We start from the raw sequence: 19,556 nt of genomic DNA on the forward strand, positions 1-19,556 counted from the left end.
GACATTAATACGGCTCAATATAAAAACGTAACAATACAAACGTTTGAGAAATGCTAAAATTGAAAGGATTAGGAAAGGAAATCGCGTTGTAAAGGTGGGTATTAAGTTCGAGTTTAGCCGCTAAAATCGTATTTTTTCTCAATTAGTTTCCTCTAATAATCTATTTTAAGGAATACAAACTTTGTGAAAATTTGCTTTGATCTATTCCCATCAAGTTAGGGTTTCCATATGGATAATTTTCAAAAGAGAACTTTCGCTTTAAAAAAAGAGAACATTTCAACTAAAAAAAAGAGTTTACAATAAAAAAAATTCTTTATTAAATAATTAATTATTATTGATGTTAAAATTAAAATAATAATAGTGTCTAATGATAGAAAAAACGAAATAAATACACCTAGACCTCGCTTTGCATCGTTTCGTTTTGCGTTGTTTCGAACTTGCATCGCTGCTGACTTAATACTAGTTTTCACTTTGCGTCGTTAGTTTTTCGAAGTTGCGTTGTTATCTATCTCCAATCTTTGCATGGTTTGCCATAGAAACTCATAATTTACTTTGCGTCGTGTTTTTTGGAACGTATCTGCGACGCAAAGCGAGGTCTAGGTGTATATAATAAAACAATAAAAAACAAAAAGAATCACATTTTCTTAAAAAATAAACAAAATAAATTCAAAAATACGCTGTCAAAAATAAAACACACATGTTCCTATGATTTCGCCCACAATTGACGACGACAACGTATTGGCGTATTTACGTCGTACGTTCAATTACATATATTTCTAATTTTTACGCAGTACGTCGAAACGTCGCAATTGTGTTCCGTCCTTTAATTTGTCAACAGATTTAACCCAGTAAACAATTAGTGGCGAACAATTGTGGCGAATTCCTACTAAATAAATAAAATTCCATCCATCTAGGATTTTTTTTGAAATAGAGTACATAAAGAGCACTGTTGGACATAAAAATACGGCACCAAAAAAAGAGAGTGAACAAAAAGATACGAACACAAAAAGAGAACATGTTCTATTTAAAAGAGATGTAATGGACAGCCTACATTAAGTTATAATAAAATTTGCAACAAATATGTATAATTTTATGCCTTTGTTTGCTGATTTATTTAGTTTTCACTTTAGCAGCTAAACTCAAACTTAGTACTCACCTTTAGCGCTAAAACTCGAACTTAACACCCACAAAAAAGCGAGTTATAAAAATTGAATTAAAAGAACTTCCTGTACAGCTAAAATAAAAAACTTCTTTGGGAGGACACTTTTGGAAGTGCTTTTAAAGTTGTGCCTTTAGAAGAACTACCATTTTTTTTTGCTGGGAATAAACGATGAGAGGTTTCACTTAAAATTAATAAAAACTTCATAAAGATTTATTTACCCATTTTAATGAAAATGTCTATAAATATAACATTGAAGAATGTTCTGCCAAATATTATTAACTATAGGAATTGCAGATATGAAATTACTATCCCCTTTCAAGAGCACAATTTTTTTTTGGTTCGTCAAAAGAAATCGGAACTAACGCCGAGTGAGTCAAAATATTGAGACAAAGAAAAATTAAAAAAAAAACATTGGAAAAATATAAAAATTACAAATGGATGTTTATAAAGAATAACGAAAGGGCACTCCACTCTTATTAGAGTTGGGACAGGAAAATGAAAAAAGGGGAAACTGTGAAAAATTAAACAGTAACAGCCGTATTCATAAATTTTTAACAAAGGTTTATCAAAAGAAAATAGGCTATCTTTGCTGTAACCTCATTCATAAACATAAAATAGCCTATCATATGTTTAATAACCTCTTCATAAGTTACAAAAATTTATTGTAGGTCTTACCCTTCTTTATCACTACTTTAATTTAACATTTGACACTTTTTGACAATTGGCCGTTGATTATAGATTGTTTGTGTAGCAAATTTTTCTTAAAACAAATAATAAAATGGATAAAGTGCATAAAATTAATGAGATAAGGAGAATTGGTGAGTTTTGCATTGCAAAAATTTAACATATATTAATTTCTTCCTTCCCCACAGAGCTAATTAATAGGATTGTAAATTACCATTCCCCAAAAAATTATAAGGAACGAATCGACCCTTTCTTACTGGAAGATGACCAATTCAAAAGAAAGTATCGTTTCACAAAAAACACGGTAAAAAAATCGTTGAATTGGTCAAGGAAGACATACAGCTGGATAAAAGAGGTTGCGGCACTTCTCCTGAACTACAGGTAATGGTTGCTTTGTGTTGTTGGGGACGAAGAGAGGTAAGTTGTTGGTTTCATCTGGAGAAATTGTGCTATTATATGAATAATCGATATATTTCAGTATTAAGACGATGCTGGTGACCTTCATGGTCTCTCACATCCAACGGTATGGAGAATATGTGCAAGAGTGGCTCGTGCTATAGCAAAGCATGCGAGAAGCTACAGTATGTCAAGAAAGTCTTTTGACATTGCCAAATATTTCAAATTCCAGAAATAATTGAAGTAAAAATCGAGTTGTTAATTCGTTTTGAGAAAAATAAAATATGTATACTTTGCAAAATACATAATAAAATATTTTTTAAAATTAAATTATATTTCATTTTGGAACAAAACATAAGTTTTATCCTATTGTCAAAACACTTTCTTGACATACTGTATATTAAAATGCCTGAATGTATTGCAGAGGAAACAATAATTATGCGGGATTTTCAGCGGATTCAAAATTTTCCAGGCATAATTGGGGCTATAGACGGCACTCATATTAAAATAAAAAAGACTGGTGGCGACCTGGCCCAGTACTATATAAATAGAAAAGGCTATTATTCGCTGAATGTGCAGGTAAAAAGCAAAATTTATTGCATCATGTAATTTCGATTATATTGTTACGAATTTGATAATTATAGATATAAGTTTATTTAAATTAGTTTCCGTTAATTTAAAACTTCAAATTGTAACGATAAAATTTCGCTATCACTTGTTGGAATCATCTATTCATTTTCTAGTATTTTCCTGAATTTCTTTTATGTTCTTTTGTTTGCTTACCGAAATGTTAGTTCTTACTCTCTCATAGAATAGCAACCCCTTTGCTTTGTTATTCTGCATTCTCATTTCATCTCATTGTCTATTGTCATTGTTGTTGTAGTAATGCGAGCATATATCTATGTGAGTGTGTATGTGTTTGGCAGCCACCAGATGAACAACTTAATGGTCGTAGATCCTTCTAGCATTGTCTAAGAATGTTCTGGCGTTGCCAGAATACTGTAGTGCTACCAGAATGTTCTCGTATTGCCACACCGTCATATATAAAAGCGCTCGCATGCTGCTAACGAGTCAGTCTTAATTAAAGCGTCAAACGAATAACTTCAGTGTGAACGAATTGTAAGGTGTGAAGTCATAGTAAATAAATTGTAGATTGTCGTTATTTAAAAGAACTGTGTTTTAATTGACGGGTAAATAAAAACGCCTAAATATAAAAACGTAACAATTGGTGTCAGAAGTGGGATAACGAAAAAAATCTACAATGAAGTTTAATGAGCTTCGAGTGGAAGACTTAAAAAAGGAATTGAGCAAACTGGAGCTGCCGACAACAGGCAATAAGGCCCAGCTTCAAAAGCGTCTACTGGAAGAGTTTGAACGGCGTAATATGGACATTGCGACGCATGAGTTTGATTATAAGGAAGACATTGATGAATCAATACTCGTCAATACCAGCAGTATAGAAACTCCGTCTGTGGCTTCGAGTGTTGTAGATTACACATCAATGCTCAGTGTTTTGAGTAAAATGATGGAGGAAAACTCTAGAAAAATCATGGATGAGAATTCTAGAAAAATGGAAGAAAATTCTAGAAAAATAGAAGCAAATTCTAGAAAATTGGAAGAAAAATTCGACGAAAATTCAAAAAAGATGGACGAAAACTCAAAAAAGATGGACGAAAATTCTAGAATTCTCAATGAAAAACTACAACAAATTTCTGAAGGCATGGAAAAACGTGTGGACCATATAGAAAATCAAATTGTGGAATTGGATAAGAAAGTTCTTTCTGTGGATGAGAAAATTATGGTTCATGATGAGAAGTTTCTGCACATCGAGAAAAAAATGTCAGAGCTGGAAATTAAAGGTGGTCCAGTGCGCGTCATCGAGGGCTCAAAAATCAAAACTCCTATTTTCGATGGCTCAACGTCATTTGATGTCTTCAAATTCCAATTCGAAATGGTTGCTTGTAGAAATTTGTGGAATGACGATGATAAAGCAATTGAACTTCTATTGGCATTAAAGGGCAATGCTGCTGATGTGATACAAAGCATTCCCGCTGCTTCTAGAAATAACTATAATGAAGTAATAGCGGCACTTCAACGCAAGTATGGTGGAGAGCACAAGCAGGATATCTTCAGAATGGAATTGAGAGGAAGAATCCAAAAATCGAATGAAACCCTACAAGATTTCGCAACAGAAGTTGAGCGGCTAGTGCTTTTGGCATACCCTGGAGAGAATCATCCTCTTATAGATCGTATCAAGATTGAGACTTTTGTGAATGGCATTCGAGACCCTGAGATAAAATGTGCAACATATGCCGCACAAAAAGCTACATTCACAGAAACAGTAACATTTGCACTTGTACAAGAGACTGCGAGATTGCTGGCACGGTCTCAAATTCACAAAGTACGCAGAGTAGAGACCGAGTGTGAAGAATCGAAATCGGTCATTGAATTGGTAAAAGAGGCTCTAAGGCAGATAATGCAAGAAATGAAGCAGCAAGCAAATAAATTTAGAATGAACTGCTATAACTGTGATAAGGCTGGACATCTTTCCCGGGAATGTAAAGCGTGGCGTAAAACGTCGGGGTCAATCTCGCCATCTCCATTAAACAATAATCAGAAGAAGGCGACCACAAAGCCAAGCGACTCAAATTCAAATTTTGCGGATAATAGAAAAGGTGGCAAACAAGTTATTGATCAAGCCTTGACACGACGGCATTGCAATGTAGAAAGCAGACGCTACTCGAAGGCTGAACCAAAGGAGATAGTTGTAAATGTCAGACAGTTACACATCGAATCTGGCACAGACTGGTCAACAGAGCAACATAAAGATCCCATTCTGAGAAAAATTATTTCGGCAAAACAAGAAAATAAGAAACCCAGCAAGAAAGAAATCGCAGCCGAAAGTCCACTTATGAAGGCATACTGGGCTCAATGGGATAGTTTAGTTCTAGTCAATGGATCCCTGCAACGTAAATGGGAAAGCGAAGATGGTAAAAGCAGCCGAAATTTGATCATCGTTCCAGATTCCAAAATAAGAGACGTTTTGGCGGAGTTCCATAATGGTCCCAGTGGAGGTCATCTGGGAATAACCAAAACCGCCGAGAAAGTGAAGCAACGATTCTACTGGGTTGGATGCCAGAAATCAATTGCTGAATGGGTAGCAAATTGCGAGAAGTGCATGAAGGCGAAAGGTCCAACAAGGAAAAGTCGAGGTCGTATGCAAGAATATAGACCAGGAGCCCCGTTTGAAAGAATAGCAATGCACGTGGCAGGCCCTTTCCCAGTAAGTGATTCTGGAAACCGTTATGTCCTTGTGGTCATGGATTACTTCAGCAAATGGCCGGAGGTGTATGCAATTCCAAACCAAGAGGCAAAAACGATTGTGGATGTGGTCAACAAAAACTGGATATGTCGCTACGGTGTGCCGTCCGAGATTCACTCAGACCAGGGAAGAAATTTTGAATCGGCCATATTCAAAGAGATGTGTGAATCCCTTGGTATCAAGAAAACGAGGACTACGCCATTACATCCACAATCCGATGGCATGGTAGAAAGGTTTAATCGCACCCTGGAGGAACATCTTCGAAAAGTGGTGGACAACGGCCAGAGGGACTGGGACGAGCATATACCAAAGTTTTTGCTGTCCTATAGATCTGCCATTCATGATTCCACCTCTCGAACACCGGCCAATGTTCTATTCGGAACTGAGTTGAAGTTGCCTGGAGATCTGATATTCGGCGCTAAGCCTAATGAGCACGCCATGGAAGAAAACAGAAACGACATCCCAAACACTTTCGGTGAAGTTCACGAATCAGTGCGCAACAAAATAAAAATGGTCAGCAACAGAATGAAGGCGAGATACGATCGTGCTGTAAATACTGAGGGCTTCCAAGAAGAAGAATTGGTTCTGCTATTTAACCCGCAACGAAAGAAAGGATTGTGTCCTAAACTGCAAACACAGTGGGAAGGCCCATACAAAGTCATCAAGAAGATCAATGATGTTGTATACCGGATTCAGAAGGACGACAGCCCTAGATCAAAGATGAAAGTTGTACATCTGGAACGATTGGCTCCTTACGGAACAGGTTCTGTGCCTGGTCGGGACGAACAGGCTTAAGCGGGAGGCAGTGTTACGAATTTGATAATTATAGATATAAGTTTATTTAAATTAGTTTCCGTTAATTTAAAACTTCAAATTGTAACGATAAAATTTCGCTATAACTTGTTGGAATCATCTATTCATTTTCTAGTATTTTCCTGAATTTCTTTTATGTTCTTTTGTTTGCTTACCGAAATGTTAGTTCTTACTCTCTCATAGAATAGCAACCCCTTTGCTTTGTTATTCTGCATTCTCATTTCATCTCATTGTCTATTGTCATTGTTGTTGTAGTAATGCGAGCATATATCTATGTGAGTGTGTATGTGTTTGGCAGCCACCAGATGAACAACTTAATGGTCGTAGATCCTTCTAGCATTGTCTAAGAATGTTCTGGCGTTGCCAGAATATTGTAGTGCTACCAGAATGTTCTCGTATTGCCACACCGTCATATATAAAAGCGCTCGCATGCTGCTAACGAGTCAGTCTTAATTAAAGCGTCAAACGAATAACTTCAGTGTGAACGAATTGTAAAGTGTGAAGTCATAGTAAATAAATTGTAGATTGTCGTTATTTAAAAGAACTGTGTTTTAATTGACGGGTAAATAAAAACGCCTAAATATAAAAACGTAACAATATTTTAATTTAAATTTCAAGGTAATTTGTGACGCAAAACTAACAATTCGAGATATAGTAGCAAGATGGAGGGGAAGTACGCACGACTGTAGAATTTTTAATGAGTCCACAATCAAAGAACGGTTCGAAAAGAAAGAGTTCAAAGGACGTTTACTCGGGGACTCTGGATATAAATTAACTCCGTATTTATTTACTCCATTGCAAAACCCACAAACAGAGAAGGAAATAAAATACAGTAAATCTCACATTTCAACTAGGAACACTGTTGAACGGTGTTTTGGAGTTTGGAAGCAGAGGTTTCGTTGTCTCCTTGACGGTTTGACAGTCTGCCTTTCCAATGGTAAAACGGTCATAGTAGCACTTGCCGTTCTCCATAATATAGCAATTGAAGAGAATGATGAACTGCCAGGTGATGTATACGTTACTATTTACGAAACATTATGCAAGAATATGTGATAACAAAAAATTAAATTAGTAGATGATATCACTGAGGAGTTCCAATGTCCAACGCATGTCACCGAACCCCAAACGTATGCGGGAGCATCAGAAGGAAGAGTAAAAGCTCTGCTTAAATCATTTATACAACGTCATTTTTAAAACGGACTATATTCTACCTTCCACCAATTTGTAGACCAACACAGTAATTCCAATCTAAAACCGTTCATATTTGCTGTTATTAAAATATTAAATTGATGTTAAAATGCAAAACGAATATTTTGTTTTAGTTTATTTGTAAATTTTCTCAAACCAATAACATTTTTTTCCATGTATGTCTAAAAAAAATATGAACTAACCGCGGGTATTAATTTCAATGAACACAAATAAATAAGCTGTAGAAATTAATGAAATGATTTCGGAAAGTCAAAATCGCAAAATGTCAGTAAATTCTCGCAGTTTTCTTTTTTGTGTAAATAAAAAAAATAATTTGCAATAAACATAAGTTAATTTTCATTTAACAACAGATTTTTTCTGTGTAGGGACCTATGTTCAAGCCGATGTGTCCAACTAAAAACAGACCAACATCGTGCAATTGTTTCAGCACCTTCTTGGCGTTACATATAAATGCCCAAAGTAGTACCCTGTACCGCAGTAGTAGTGAAGGACGTAAGCAGTTGTATATATTTATCATATCATATATAAAGTTTTCTGTCAATTTCTTAATAATCAAATACTTACAAATTTTTCAAATTACCAAATAAAAAATTGTATGTCTTTGAAATAAAATTTTGTATTTTACTTACAAAAAGTGAAACAATATATAAAGTGAACAATATTAATAATAAAAAATGAAATTAGTAATTGAAATGAACATAAATTAGACAATGTTTATTTTATGCATATTATAATTATAAAAGAAAAATTATTAAGTTTTAATGGGAAACTAATAAGCTTATAAAACTCTTACATACAAAATAATTATTAACTCGAAATAAGATTCAAATTCAATAAAAAACTTAAGACACATTTCATGCGTTTTATTAAAAAGTAATTAACCAACGAGTTATATACACACGCTTCGCGTAGTAATGAATAAATATATTTTGTTTCCGAACACTAAACAAGTGATAGCATTTTCATCCCTAAAATTTCCAGATTGAAATTATTTGCAATTATATATCGTCTGTAAAAAGAAATTTAATTTGAATGCAAACGAACAGATCATACTACTTGTTTTGGAAACAGAAAGCAATATCAAGTGGTTGATTGTATTAACATTTTTTATGATCACAATTTATGACAGCAAGTGAAGCTAGTTAATAAAAATGTCATAACTATTTTAGAAGACCTTTCCGAATACAAACTGACATGTAGTTGACTAATGAGCAAGTTATGAAATTTTAATTAGTCGACTGCATTTGTTCTCATAAATTGCCCCTAATGAAATTACACAAACATTTTTTTTCTAATTGAATCACGAAATTAATTGGAACAATTAATTTTTTATTTAAAATTGCTTCAATGACGAAAATCATCAACCCAGAAATAAATAAATATTTTTGAGAATAGTGAATAGTATAAAACTAATTATTTCGGAAGGAAATTTGCAATTATATTTTAATATATTTTAAATATATATTTTAAAATATACGGCCTGGCCGAACTTACGGCCGTATATACTTGTTATTTAATTAAAATGTTAATTAAAGAAAAAAATATATTTTTTTTAATATAAAAATCGAAAGCATAACAATTTACAATCATTTTTTTTAACTTAAGGTAGTACTAAGTTCGAGTTTAGCCGCTAAAATCAAAAATAAATCTGCAAAAGCATATTAACATCATAACTTTTTGGACTAATTTTGATATAACTTGGTGGGGAATGATCCAAAGAACAATTGAAAAGGTTTATTTTCTCTAAAATGAATTATTAGAGAAAAGTAATCGCGAAAAATGGCTATTTTAGCGCGATAATGCCAACTTTGTACTGGCCTTTACTTAATTTTTTAATTTAATTAAAATTTTAATTGTATCAGTAAATTTTTTAATTGATAACATTTTCAACTTCAAATATCTTTTTAATTAGTCGATCACACAACATTAAAGCGAAAGTGGAATTTCTAAACAACTTTGAGAAATGTAATTATCTCTAAAATAAGCCAATAACTCGATTTTGAAGATCTTTGCTAATATCGGCTTTTTTGAAAAGGTCAAAACTCGGACTTTGTATCATAGCTTAAATTGTGACTTCTTCAAACTTTAAAAAGTCAATAAGTTCATCTTTGATTCTTTTCATTCAATGAACTTTGTAACGGCCTTAATTCTGATTCTCGATACGGGTGAATTTTCTTTCTAAAGGTGGGTACTAAGTTCGATTTTAGCCGCTAAAATCGAAAACAATATAAAATTATACCTCTTTGAGGCAAATTTTAATATAACTTAATGGGCTACTAAGCAACTTTTTATAAAGTTTATATTCTTTAAAATGGATTATTAAAGTAATCGTGAAAAAATTGCAGTTTTAGCCGCTAAACTCGAACTTAATACTCACCTTAAATTGCTTACCAACTGTTCTCTTTGTGTAAAAATTGAGTTTTGCCTGAAGAATGTCGTACTCAAGATCCAAGTTACGGAGTTTCTTTTTCTCGACTTCAACTTGAAGTTTGTGGAGTTCCATTTGGCATTCCACCTCCGTTGTTACAATTTTTATTATATTGTTTTCTGCCACACTCGATTTCTCCGCGGAAGGTTTCTACATTCAAAATATAAAAAAGATAGATTGCGACTTCTCAAATTCTAGATTTATATAGGTACAACCTTTTTTTTTTTAAAGATTTGACTGTTTTCAGTGTATCTGAGTTGAGTTTAATTTCTTCTTTCACTTCCTCCTCAATATCTGACAGCATCTCAACCTCGAGAAACGTATTTTCATCCAAAGTATCATCGTTCTGGGGAGTATATACATTTTGAAGGGGTCTTTTGATAAAATTAAATATTCTTACCTTAGAAAAAGTAATATCGGAGTCGAATTCGTTCTCGTCTACCACGAATTCGTTTGGTAGCCAGATCGCTATGTCATTACCCTGTAATGGGGCGCCCAGGGGAGCCTGACCTCCACCTGTCTTTCTTATTTGTGATCGATATTCCGACATCTCTTTTTTAGCTTGTATTTTAATTGTAGTCCATTGGGATTTTAATTGTGGAACAGTTCGATGTCCACAAGATGTCATGTTGTTAAAGCTACAAAAATAACACTTTATCCTGGGCAATGTATACTTCATGATGAACTTACTCTTTCTCGAGCTCCAGCCAAGCTTTCTTTTTCGCCTGATTTGTATTTGTGTCCGTATTTTTATTTTCAATGGCGTTAACCCTCATTTTTACGAGCTCCTTTAATAGTTCCTGTAAAAGAATTGGAAATTTGGATAATGTAAGAACCGAATGACCAACACTACTATTATAAAGCCCATAAAATAGATACATACCTTATCATCTTCACTCCAGTTTTCAGAACGTGGGCGTTTGCTGCGGCTTTCTGTTTTCTGAACACTTTCCTCCATTTCTTTTATAATTTTTAATAAAACTTTTTATAATTGTGAAATACTGTTTGCCGGTAGCGCCAATGAATGAAAAACAACGCTGTAGTGATGCGTAAACATAACAGTTGGTTCGTATACTCGGTTATTCTCCGGTTCTTTTTTAGTTGTATTTAAACAAAATGATATGTGGACACCTAAAATTCGTCTTAATGGGTTGGTTCCTTATACCCCGTAATATTTACGAGCGACACAATTTTGTTTATTTTAAAAATTTAACGAAATTGATGATTTAATTTTCTTAACGAAAAATCCGATTCAATTGATTTCCATCACTAACATCATCCGTCAGTCTGAAAATGTCAAGGGTTGCCAATATTAACAGCAGAAACGTACAATAGTTATCAAGTCCCAATTAAATGGTTATGAATGCAAATACTTAACAGAAGTTTATAAAACCAGATGTGTTTGATAACTAAAGTACGCTGTAAGCGCGTATTAGGATTTTTTTATGAATACGGCCGTAAGTGTGTAAATATAACCATTAGCGACCCGCCGCTAGCCGTCACGGTATTCCGTCGCGGATTTTGGGCTTCCCATAAGAAATACACGTAAATAAGTGTTCGCCTACCGCCTATCGCTATGGTTATATTTACACACTAACGGCCATTTTCATGTAGCTCCGTTAGGCTTTAACTGCCAGTTAACAGAAAGTAAATTGCAAATATCTTCTCTCCGGTTGACTTTAAATGAAAAATTTTCGTTAGTTAAGCTAACGGAGCTACATGTCATTTTCATGTAGCTCCGTTAGGCTTTAACTGCCAGTTAACAGAAAGTAAATTGCAAATATCTTCTCTCCGGTTGACTTTAAATGAAAAATTTTCGTTAGTTAAGCTCCCAACTGGCCTATGGAATATAAAGGCAAGATGACAGCTTCGTCCATAATACTGTTTAAAAGTTGGTTAGTTAACGGAACACTAACGGAGCTTTATGAAAATGGGGGTAAGATGTATAAAAACAACGTTTAGTTCCTCTTTATTAATAAGTAGACCAAGAGGAGTTGGCGGACTCTTTCAAAAATAAAAGCGGACATTAAGTTCGAGTTAGCGGCAAAACTCAAATCTGTAAAAGCAGAATAACATTATATAGCATATTGTATTATAACTTGGTGCTAGTAAAAAATAGGTCACTCCTAAATAAATTTATGTGTGGGTTGTAAAATTATTGTTAGGATTTAAATAATATGTGCTTTTGAATGGTTATTGTTAAATAACTTTAGGATTCTATTGAAAAAAATTAATGTTTATACACGACTTAACGTACATGTTGTGTTAGAGTTTTTGAATTACTACGAAAATTTCAAACGTTTATACCAAAAACATTTTTTGTGACAACATTTTTATTTCTGCAATAAACAAAATAATATTTGATCCAAAACCTCAGTCCATTTTGTTTATATCAAGCGCTGTTCTTTTATGACTGTAAATCTTTAATAACGAACGTTTCGAAGTTTCATTGTAAAAATTTAATATAGTAATATGTAATGTAGAACATCTTTTCGGAATTTTTGGAATATATGTAAAAATATATGTTAAAAAAATTTGGTGTTCGGTCGGATCAGGGATTGAACCCACTACCCTTTGCACGCAAGGCAGACATACTACTTATTAATTAAGAGGAACGAAGGTTTGTTTTTATAAATTTTAGTGTTTAATTTTTCACTGTTTCCCCCTTTTTTCATTTTACTGTCCCAACTCTAAAAAGAGTAGCGCCCTTTCGATATTTTTTGCTCTCTTTTAATTCTCTCGCTGTGTTATGTTGAGATCTTTCGTTAACCCTCCCGGTTTCCATTTCTATTTCTTCCCAGCAAAAAAAAATGGAAGGCACAACTTTAAAAGCACTTCCAAAAATGTCCTCCCAAAGATGTTCTTTATTTTAGCTATACAGGAAGTTCTTTTAATTCAATTTTTTATAACTCGCTTTTTTCATATTTTTAATAAGTAATTTTAACTTTTTTTGTTTCCAATAGGTTGAAAACAGAGTAAAAGTTAATAAAATGGAAAAAATTGTATCAGTAAATTTTTTAATTGATAACATTTTCAACTTCAAATATCTTTTTAATTAGTCGATCACACAACATTAAAGCGAAAGTGGAATTTCTAAACAACTTTGAGAAATGTAATTATCTCTAAAATAAGCCAATAACTCGATTTTGAAGATCTTTGCTAATATCGGCTTTTTTGAAAAGGTCAAAACTCGGACTTTGTATCATAGCTTAAATTGTGACTTCTTCAAACTTTAAAAAGTCAATAAGTTCATCTTTGATTCTTTTCATTCAATGAACTTTGTAACGGCCTTAATTCTGATTCTCGATACGGGTGAATTTTCTTTCTAAAGGTCGCCGCTAAAATCGAAAACAATATAAAATTATACCTCTTTGAGGCAAATTTTAATATAACTTAATGGGCTACTAAGCAACTTTTTATAAAGTTCATATTCTTTAAAATGGATTATTAAAGTAATCGTGAAAAAATTGCAGTTTTAGCCGCTGAACTCGAACTTAATACTCACCTTAAATTCTAAACTACGTTTTCGTACGAAGTGCTTACCAACTGTTCTCTTTGTGTAAAAATTGAGTTTTGCCTGAAGAATGTCGTACTCAAGATCCAAGTTACGGAGTTTCTTTTTCTCGACTTCAACTTGAAGTTTGTGGAGTTCCATTTGGCATTCCACCTCCGTTGTTACAATTTTTATTATATTGTTTTCTGCCACACTCGATTTCTCCGCGGAAGGTTTCTACATTCAAAATATAAAAAAGATAGATTGCGACTTCTCAAATTCTAGATTTATATAGGTACAACCTTTTTTTTTTTAAAGATTTGACTGTTTTCAGTGTATCTGAGTTGAGTTTAATTTCTTCTTTCACTTCCTCCTCAATATCTGACAGCATCTCAACCTCGAGAAACGTATTTTCATCCAAAGTATCATCGTTCTGGGGAGTATATACATTTTGAAGGGGTCTTTTGATAAAATTAAATATTCTTACCTTAGAAAAAGTAATATCGGAGTCGAATTCGTTCTCGTCTACCACGAATTCGTTTGGTAGCCAGATCGCTATGTCATTACCCTGTAATGACATAGCGATCTGGTGGAGGTCAGGCCCAGGGGAGCCTGACCTCCACCTGTCTTTCTTATTTGTGATCGATATTCCGACATCTCTTTTTTAGCTTGTATTTTAATTGTAGTCCATTGGGATTTTAATTGTGGAACAGTTCGATGTCCACAAGATGTCATGTTGTTAAAGCTACAAAAATAACACTTTATCCTGGGCAATGTATACTTCATGATGAACTTACTCTTTCTCGAGCTCCAGCCAAGCTTTCTTTTTCGCCTGATTTGTATTTGTGTCCGTATTTTTATTTTCAATGGCGTTAACCCTCATTTTTACGAGCTCCTTTAATAGTTCCTGTAAAAGAATTGGAAATTTGGATAATGTAAGAACCGAATGACCAACACTACTATTATAAAGCCCATAAAATAGATACATACCTTATCATCTTCACTCCAGTTTTCAGAACGTGGGCGTTTGCTGCGGCTTTCTGTTTTCTGAACACTTTCCTCCATTTCTTTTATAATTTTTAATAAAACTTTTTATAATTGTGAAATACTGTTTGCCGGTAGCGCCAATGAATGAAAAACAACGCTGTAGTGATGCGTAAACATAACAGTTGGTTCGTATACTCGGTTATTCTCCGGTTCTTTTTTAGTTGTATTTAAACAAAATGATATGTGGACACCTAAAATTCGTCTTAATGGGTTGGTTCCTTATACCCCGTAATATTTACGAGCGACACAATTTTGTTTATTTTAAAAATTTAACGAAATTGATGATTTAATTTTCTTAACGAAAAATCCGATTCAATTGATTTCCATCACTAACATCATCCGTCAGTCTGAAAATGTCAAGGGTTGCCAATATTAACAGCAGAAACGTACAATAGTTATCAAGTCCCAATTAAATGGTTATGAATGCAAATACTTAACAGAAGTTTATAAAACCAGATGTGTTTGATAACTAAAGTACGCTGTAAGCGCGTATTAGGATTTTTTTATGAATACGGCCGTAAGTGTGTAAATATAACCATTAGCGACCCGCCGCTAGCCGTCACGGTATTCCGTCGCGGATTTTGGGCTTCCCATAAGAAATACACGTAAATAAGTGTTCGCCTACCGCCTATCGCTATGGTTATATTTACACACTAACGGCCATTTTCATGTAGCTCCGTTAGGCTTTAACTGCCAGTTAACAGAAAGTAAATTGCAAATATCTTCTCTCCGGTTGACTTTAAATGAAAAATTTTCGTTAGTTAAGCTAACGGAGCTACATGTCATTTTCATGTAGCTCCGTTAGGCTTTAACTGCCAGTTAACAGAAAGTAAATTGCAAATATCTTCTCTCCGGTTGACTTTAAATGAAAAATTTTCGTTAGTTAAGCTCCCAACTGGCCTATGGAATATAAAGGCAAGATGACAGCTTCGTCCATAATACTGTTTAAAAGTTGGTTAGTTAACGGAACACTAACGGAGCTTTATGAAAATGGGGGTAAGATGTATAAAAACAACGTTTAGTTCCTCTTTATTAATAAGTAGACCAAGAGGAGTTGGCGGACTCTTTCAAAAATAAAAGCGGACATTAAGTTCGAGTTAGCGGCAAAACTCAAATCTGTAAAAGCAGAATAACATTATATAGCATATTGTATTATAACTTGGTGCTAGTAAAAAATAGGTCACTCCTAAATAAATTTATGTGTGGGTTGTAAAATTATTGTTTAGGATTTAAATAATATGTGCTTTTGAATGGTTATTGTTAAATAACTTTAGGATTCTATTGAAAAAAATTAATGTTTATACACGACTTAACGTACATGTTGTGTTAGAGTTTTTGAATTACTACGAAAATTTCAAACGTTTATACCAAAAACATTTTTTGTGACAACATTTTTATTTCTGCAATAAACAAAATAATATTTGATCCAAAACCTCAGTCCATTTTGTTTATATCAAGCGCTGTTCTTTTATGACTGTAAATCTTTAATAACGAACGTTTCGAAGTTTCATTGTAAAAATTTAATATAGTAATATGTAATGTAGAACATCTTTTCGGAATTTTTGGAATATATGTAAAAATATATGTTAAAAAAATTTGGTGTTCGGTCGGATCAGGGATTGAACCCACTACCCTTTGCACGCAAGGCAGACATACTACTTATTAATTAAGAGGAACGAAGGTTTGTTTTTATAAATTTTAGTGTTTAATTTTTCACTGTTTCCCCCTTTTTTCATTTTACTGTCCCAACTCTAAAAAGAGTAGCGCCCTTTCGATATTTTTTGCTCTCTTTTAATTCTCTCGCTGTGTTATGTTGAGATCTTTCGTTAACCCTCCCGGTTTCCATTTCTATTTCTTCCCAGCAAAAAAAAATGGAAGGCACAACTTTAAAAGCACTTCCAAAAATGTCCTCCCAAAGATGTTCTTTATTTTAGCTATACAGGAAGTTCTTTTAATTCAATTTTTTATAACTCGCTTTTTTCATATTTTTAATAAGTAATTTTAACTTTTTTTGTTTCCAATAGGTTGAAAACAGAGTAAAAGTTAATAAAATGGAAAAAATTATTCAAATTTTGTCGATAAAAATGGTAAATCCATTCTAGAAAAATTGCGAATTTTTGAAAATATTTGAGGGCAAACGTTTCAGACAAGTGTTAAAATGCATTTTTTTCCTCTGTTGGTTAAGTTACACTCGTAGTTTTGTCAATGTATGGTTTTAAGCTGCAATAAAAACAACAACAATCATAAAAAATATAAAAATTATATATTTGGCAAAATATAACACAATTTTTTAATTCACATCTAAGACACCGAATTCGGAATACACCTTAAGAAGTGATGCATATTCTGTGCAACGGATTTTGAGAAGGTGGACATCCGTCCTATGACAATCCCATGTTAAATTCATCGCTTCTGCGTCAATTTAGCACCACTTCCGGATCCAAAAGGAACATTCTCACTACTTTTTTGGCGAGGCTTTTTTTGCTGGGTTTCTCAATATACTCTCTCTGTCCCTCTCTGGGCCTGTTCGAAACCGAAACTTTTTACTAGCATTGGTAAAAATTTGACATAATCGAGGTGAGTATAATTTCACTAGCCCAAGGGGCTAGTAAGAAATTTGACATTTGTAGGGAGCAGCTCTGAACGCCATATGCTTGTAGCAAAAAGAATCGAGAGAGATATTTTATTTACAGGAAAAAATGCTAATAGCACCGAAGGATGGAGGTAATTTAGTTATAGTTCACTGTCCATATACATTACTGAGCGTTCACTAATTCAAGTTTTGCTTGCAATTGCAGAAAAGTTGCATCTGAACTTAGTGGACAGTTGGGGACTGACAAGGAAGCGGCGGCATGCAAAGCACAGTGGAATGCTTTAGTTAAAAAGTATAAAAGCTTTTTCAAATACATTCAGGGGAAGGTACTGGAGAAGAAGCCATGCTAGAGGAGGCTAAAGACTGGGAGTACTTTGACCAAATTCATGCATATGCATCATCTAAGGACAATTATCATCCGCCCTTTCTTATTGACAGTCACGATGGTGTAATAAAAATGAAGAAGAATGGAAGTAGGACATTGTCGGAGAATTTTGGTATCACCGATGAAACCACTTGCTATTCTCAGGTATACTTCAGCGATGAATCATGGTATTCGACAGCCAGAGAAATACCTATAACTCCATCAAGTGAAGATGATTTTCTACCTTCGACTTCCAGGCGTACTGAGAAATCGCAAACAGATCTTCAACGCATAGAAGATCACATGAAAAAAAGGGATAAAAAAATTAATAAGAAAATATCGAGCCTTTTAGCAGTGTTTGGACAAATGGTGCAAATTGAATACCCAAATATTGATGCCTCAAGCTTGATTTTGTCCGATAGCGATTCGGAATGATTGCAAATGTCCAATTGAATTTATTTATTTGGCTGAAAAATATGTAATTATTTTCTTAGAAGACTGAATATTTACAGATATTGTAATACGCAAAGACTTTTCGCATTTCTAAAATGCATTTTTTCATAAACTTTATTGAAATGAATTATGTTACTATTAATAAATCAATGTTATTATAAATAAATAAATTAAATATTGTGAAGAAGTTCCTTTTTAATCTGATGCACCGAAAAACATTTCCGTAGTTAAGCTAAAGCTAAAGTTAACTTACTTTTATTGCAAAAAAAGTTGGATATAGTTAAATTTTATTATTTTTTCGAAATTTTCCGCAGCCCAATGAAATGTTCATATTTTTAAGTATGTCTCAAACATTTCATGAACTAAACGTGGGTATGTGGTTCAATGACCATACACATAAGTTCAATATGAACTAAAGTAAACAACAATTTTCGTACGATTCTCAAAAATAATAAGAATGAACTACAATATGGTTAAAATGATTTTGTTCTTTATTTTATTTTTTCTTCTATGAGAGGGTATAATTTCGTGATTTGTAGTTAAAAAGTACATCAGAGCATTAAATTTTCCTGGTTTTGACCACGAGTACGTTTGAATTCTTCAAATATATCATTTCGTTTTGTTATTCCTTCTTCGGTATCATTTATTTGCGCAAATAATGCCGATGTTTCAAAAACTATATTCTCATCATCGTGTTCTAGCATAGATGGATCAAAATCATTGTACAGCATGCAAATATTATGGAGAATAAAAGCAGCAAATGATGTTTTAATACAATTTTCAATTTTTAATTCTAATTCTCGATTGAATATATTTCTCCACCTATTTTTCATTATCCCAAAAGCAGCTTCAACAGTTATTCGAGCTTTACTAAATGAGGCATTGAACTGTGCCTGTTCAGGAGAAAGTGGATCTTTGAAAGGGGTTATGACTGCTACTGGAGATAACTGACATGGGTAACCTTTATCTCCAAAGAGCAACCATCCTTATGGAGGGTAGTTGCCTTTGGCGTATAATGGACTATTTAAGAAAACTCTTGTGTCATGAACAGACCCTGGGTAACCCACAAAAACGTCTGTGAACTTGTATTCACTATCCACAACAGCCTGTGCTTGAATTGAGTAATACTTTTTATGGTTTATGTACTCGTCATGCTTTTTTACAGGGCATTTTATGCGTATATGAGTTCCATCAATGGCTCCAACAAATTTTACAAAAGCTTCAGATCTCGACAAAATTTGCGAGAGTGTCTTTCCAAGTCTTCTGTAGTTTCATGATTTATGAGGCTTCGCATTTCTAGTACTTTGTCTAAGGTTTTCATAATTGCAGTCCTTGCAGTAGAGCGGCTAATGCCTAAAAAAGCAGCAACAACCCTATAACTACATCCGCATGCCATCCAGTACAGGAAACATATTACTTCGTACTCCACAGACCACCCATGATGTTTCTTTGGGATAATTTCAACAATTTTTTTGAAAGATTTTGCTGACAATCTAAGATGTCTTTTTGTTGTTTTTTCATCCCCGTTCATGATATCATTTACGACTTTGGAATATGCTGTAGGTTTCAAATATCTGATTAGCTACAATTAT

The 19,556-nt window shown here is 33.6% G+C and overlaps 1 protein-coding gene and 1 long non-coding RNA gene across 2 annotated transcripts; both read right to left on the bottom strand.

Moving 5' to 3' along the window:
- Positions 1 to 8,430: 8,430 nt before the first annotated feature.
- LOC142223295 (myb/SANT-like DNA-binding domain-containing protein 3) lies at positions 8,431 to 11,249 on the bottom strand. The gene is made up of 6 exons (XM_075293163.1): positions 10,898 to 11,249; positions 10,705 to 10,814; positions 10,415 to 10,652; positions 10,230 to 10,360; positions 9,978 to 10,164; positions 8,431 to 8,595 (listed from the first exon to the last, which is right to left on the bottom strand). Exons 1-5 carry the CDS (start codon positions 10,970 to 10,972, stop codon positions 10,122 to 10,124), a joined length of 597 nt encoding a protein of 198 aa, XP_075149278.1. The 5' UTR covers positions 10,973 to 11,249; the 3' UTR covers positions 8,431 to 8,595; positions 9,978 to 10,121.
- A 1,808-nt stretch (positions 11,250 to 13,057) lies between these two features.
- LOC142223296 (uncharacterized) lies at positions 13,058 to 14,082 on the bottom strand. Its single transcript, XR_012718669.1, has 3 exons — positions 13,995 to 14,082; positions 13,810 to 13,940; positions 13,058 to 13,744 (listed from the first exon to the last, which is right to left on the bottom strand). It is a non-coding gene; the product is annotated as an uncharacterized LOC142223296 (long non-coding RNA).
- Between the last annotated feature and the right edge of the window lie 5,474 nt (positions 14,083 to 19,556).

Source organism: Haematobia irritans, chromosome 2, assembly GCF_050003625.1.
Source record: "Haematobia irritans isolate KBUSLIRL chromosome 2, ASM5000362v1, whole genome shotgun sequence".
NCBI classification, from domain to species: Eukaryota; Metazoa; Arthropoda; class Insecta; order Diptera; family Muscidae; genus Haematobia; species Haematobia irritans.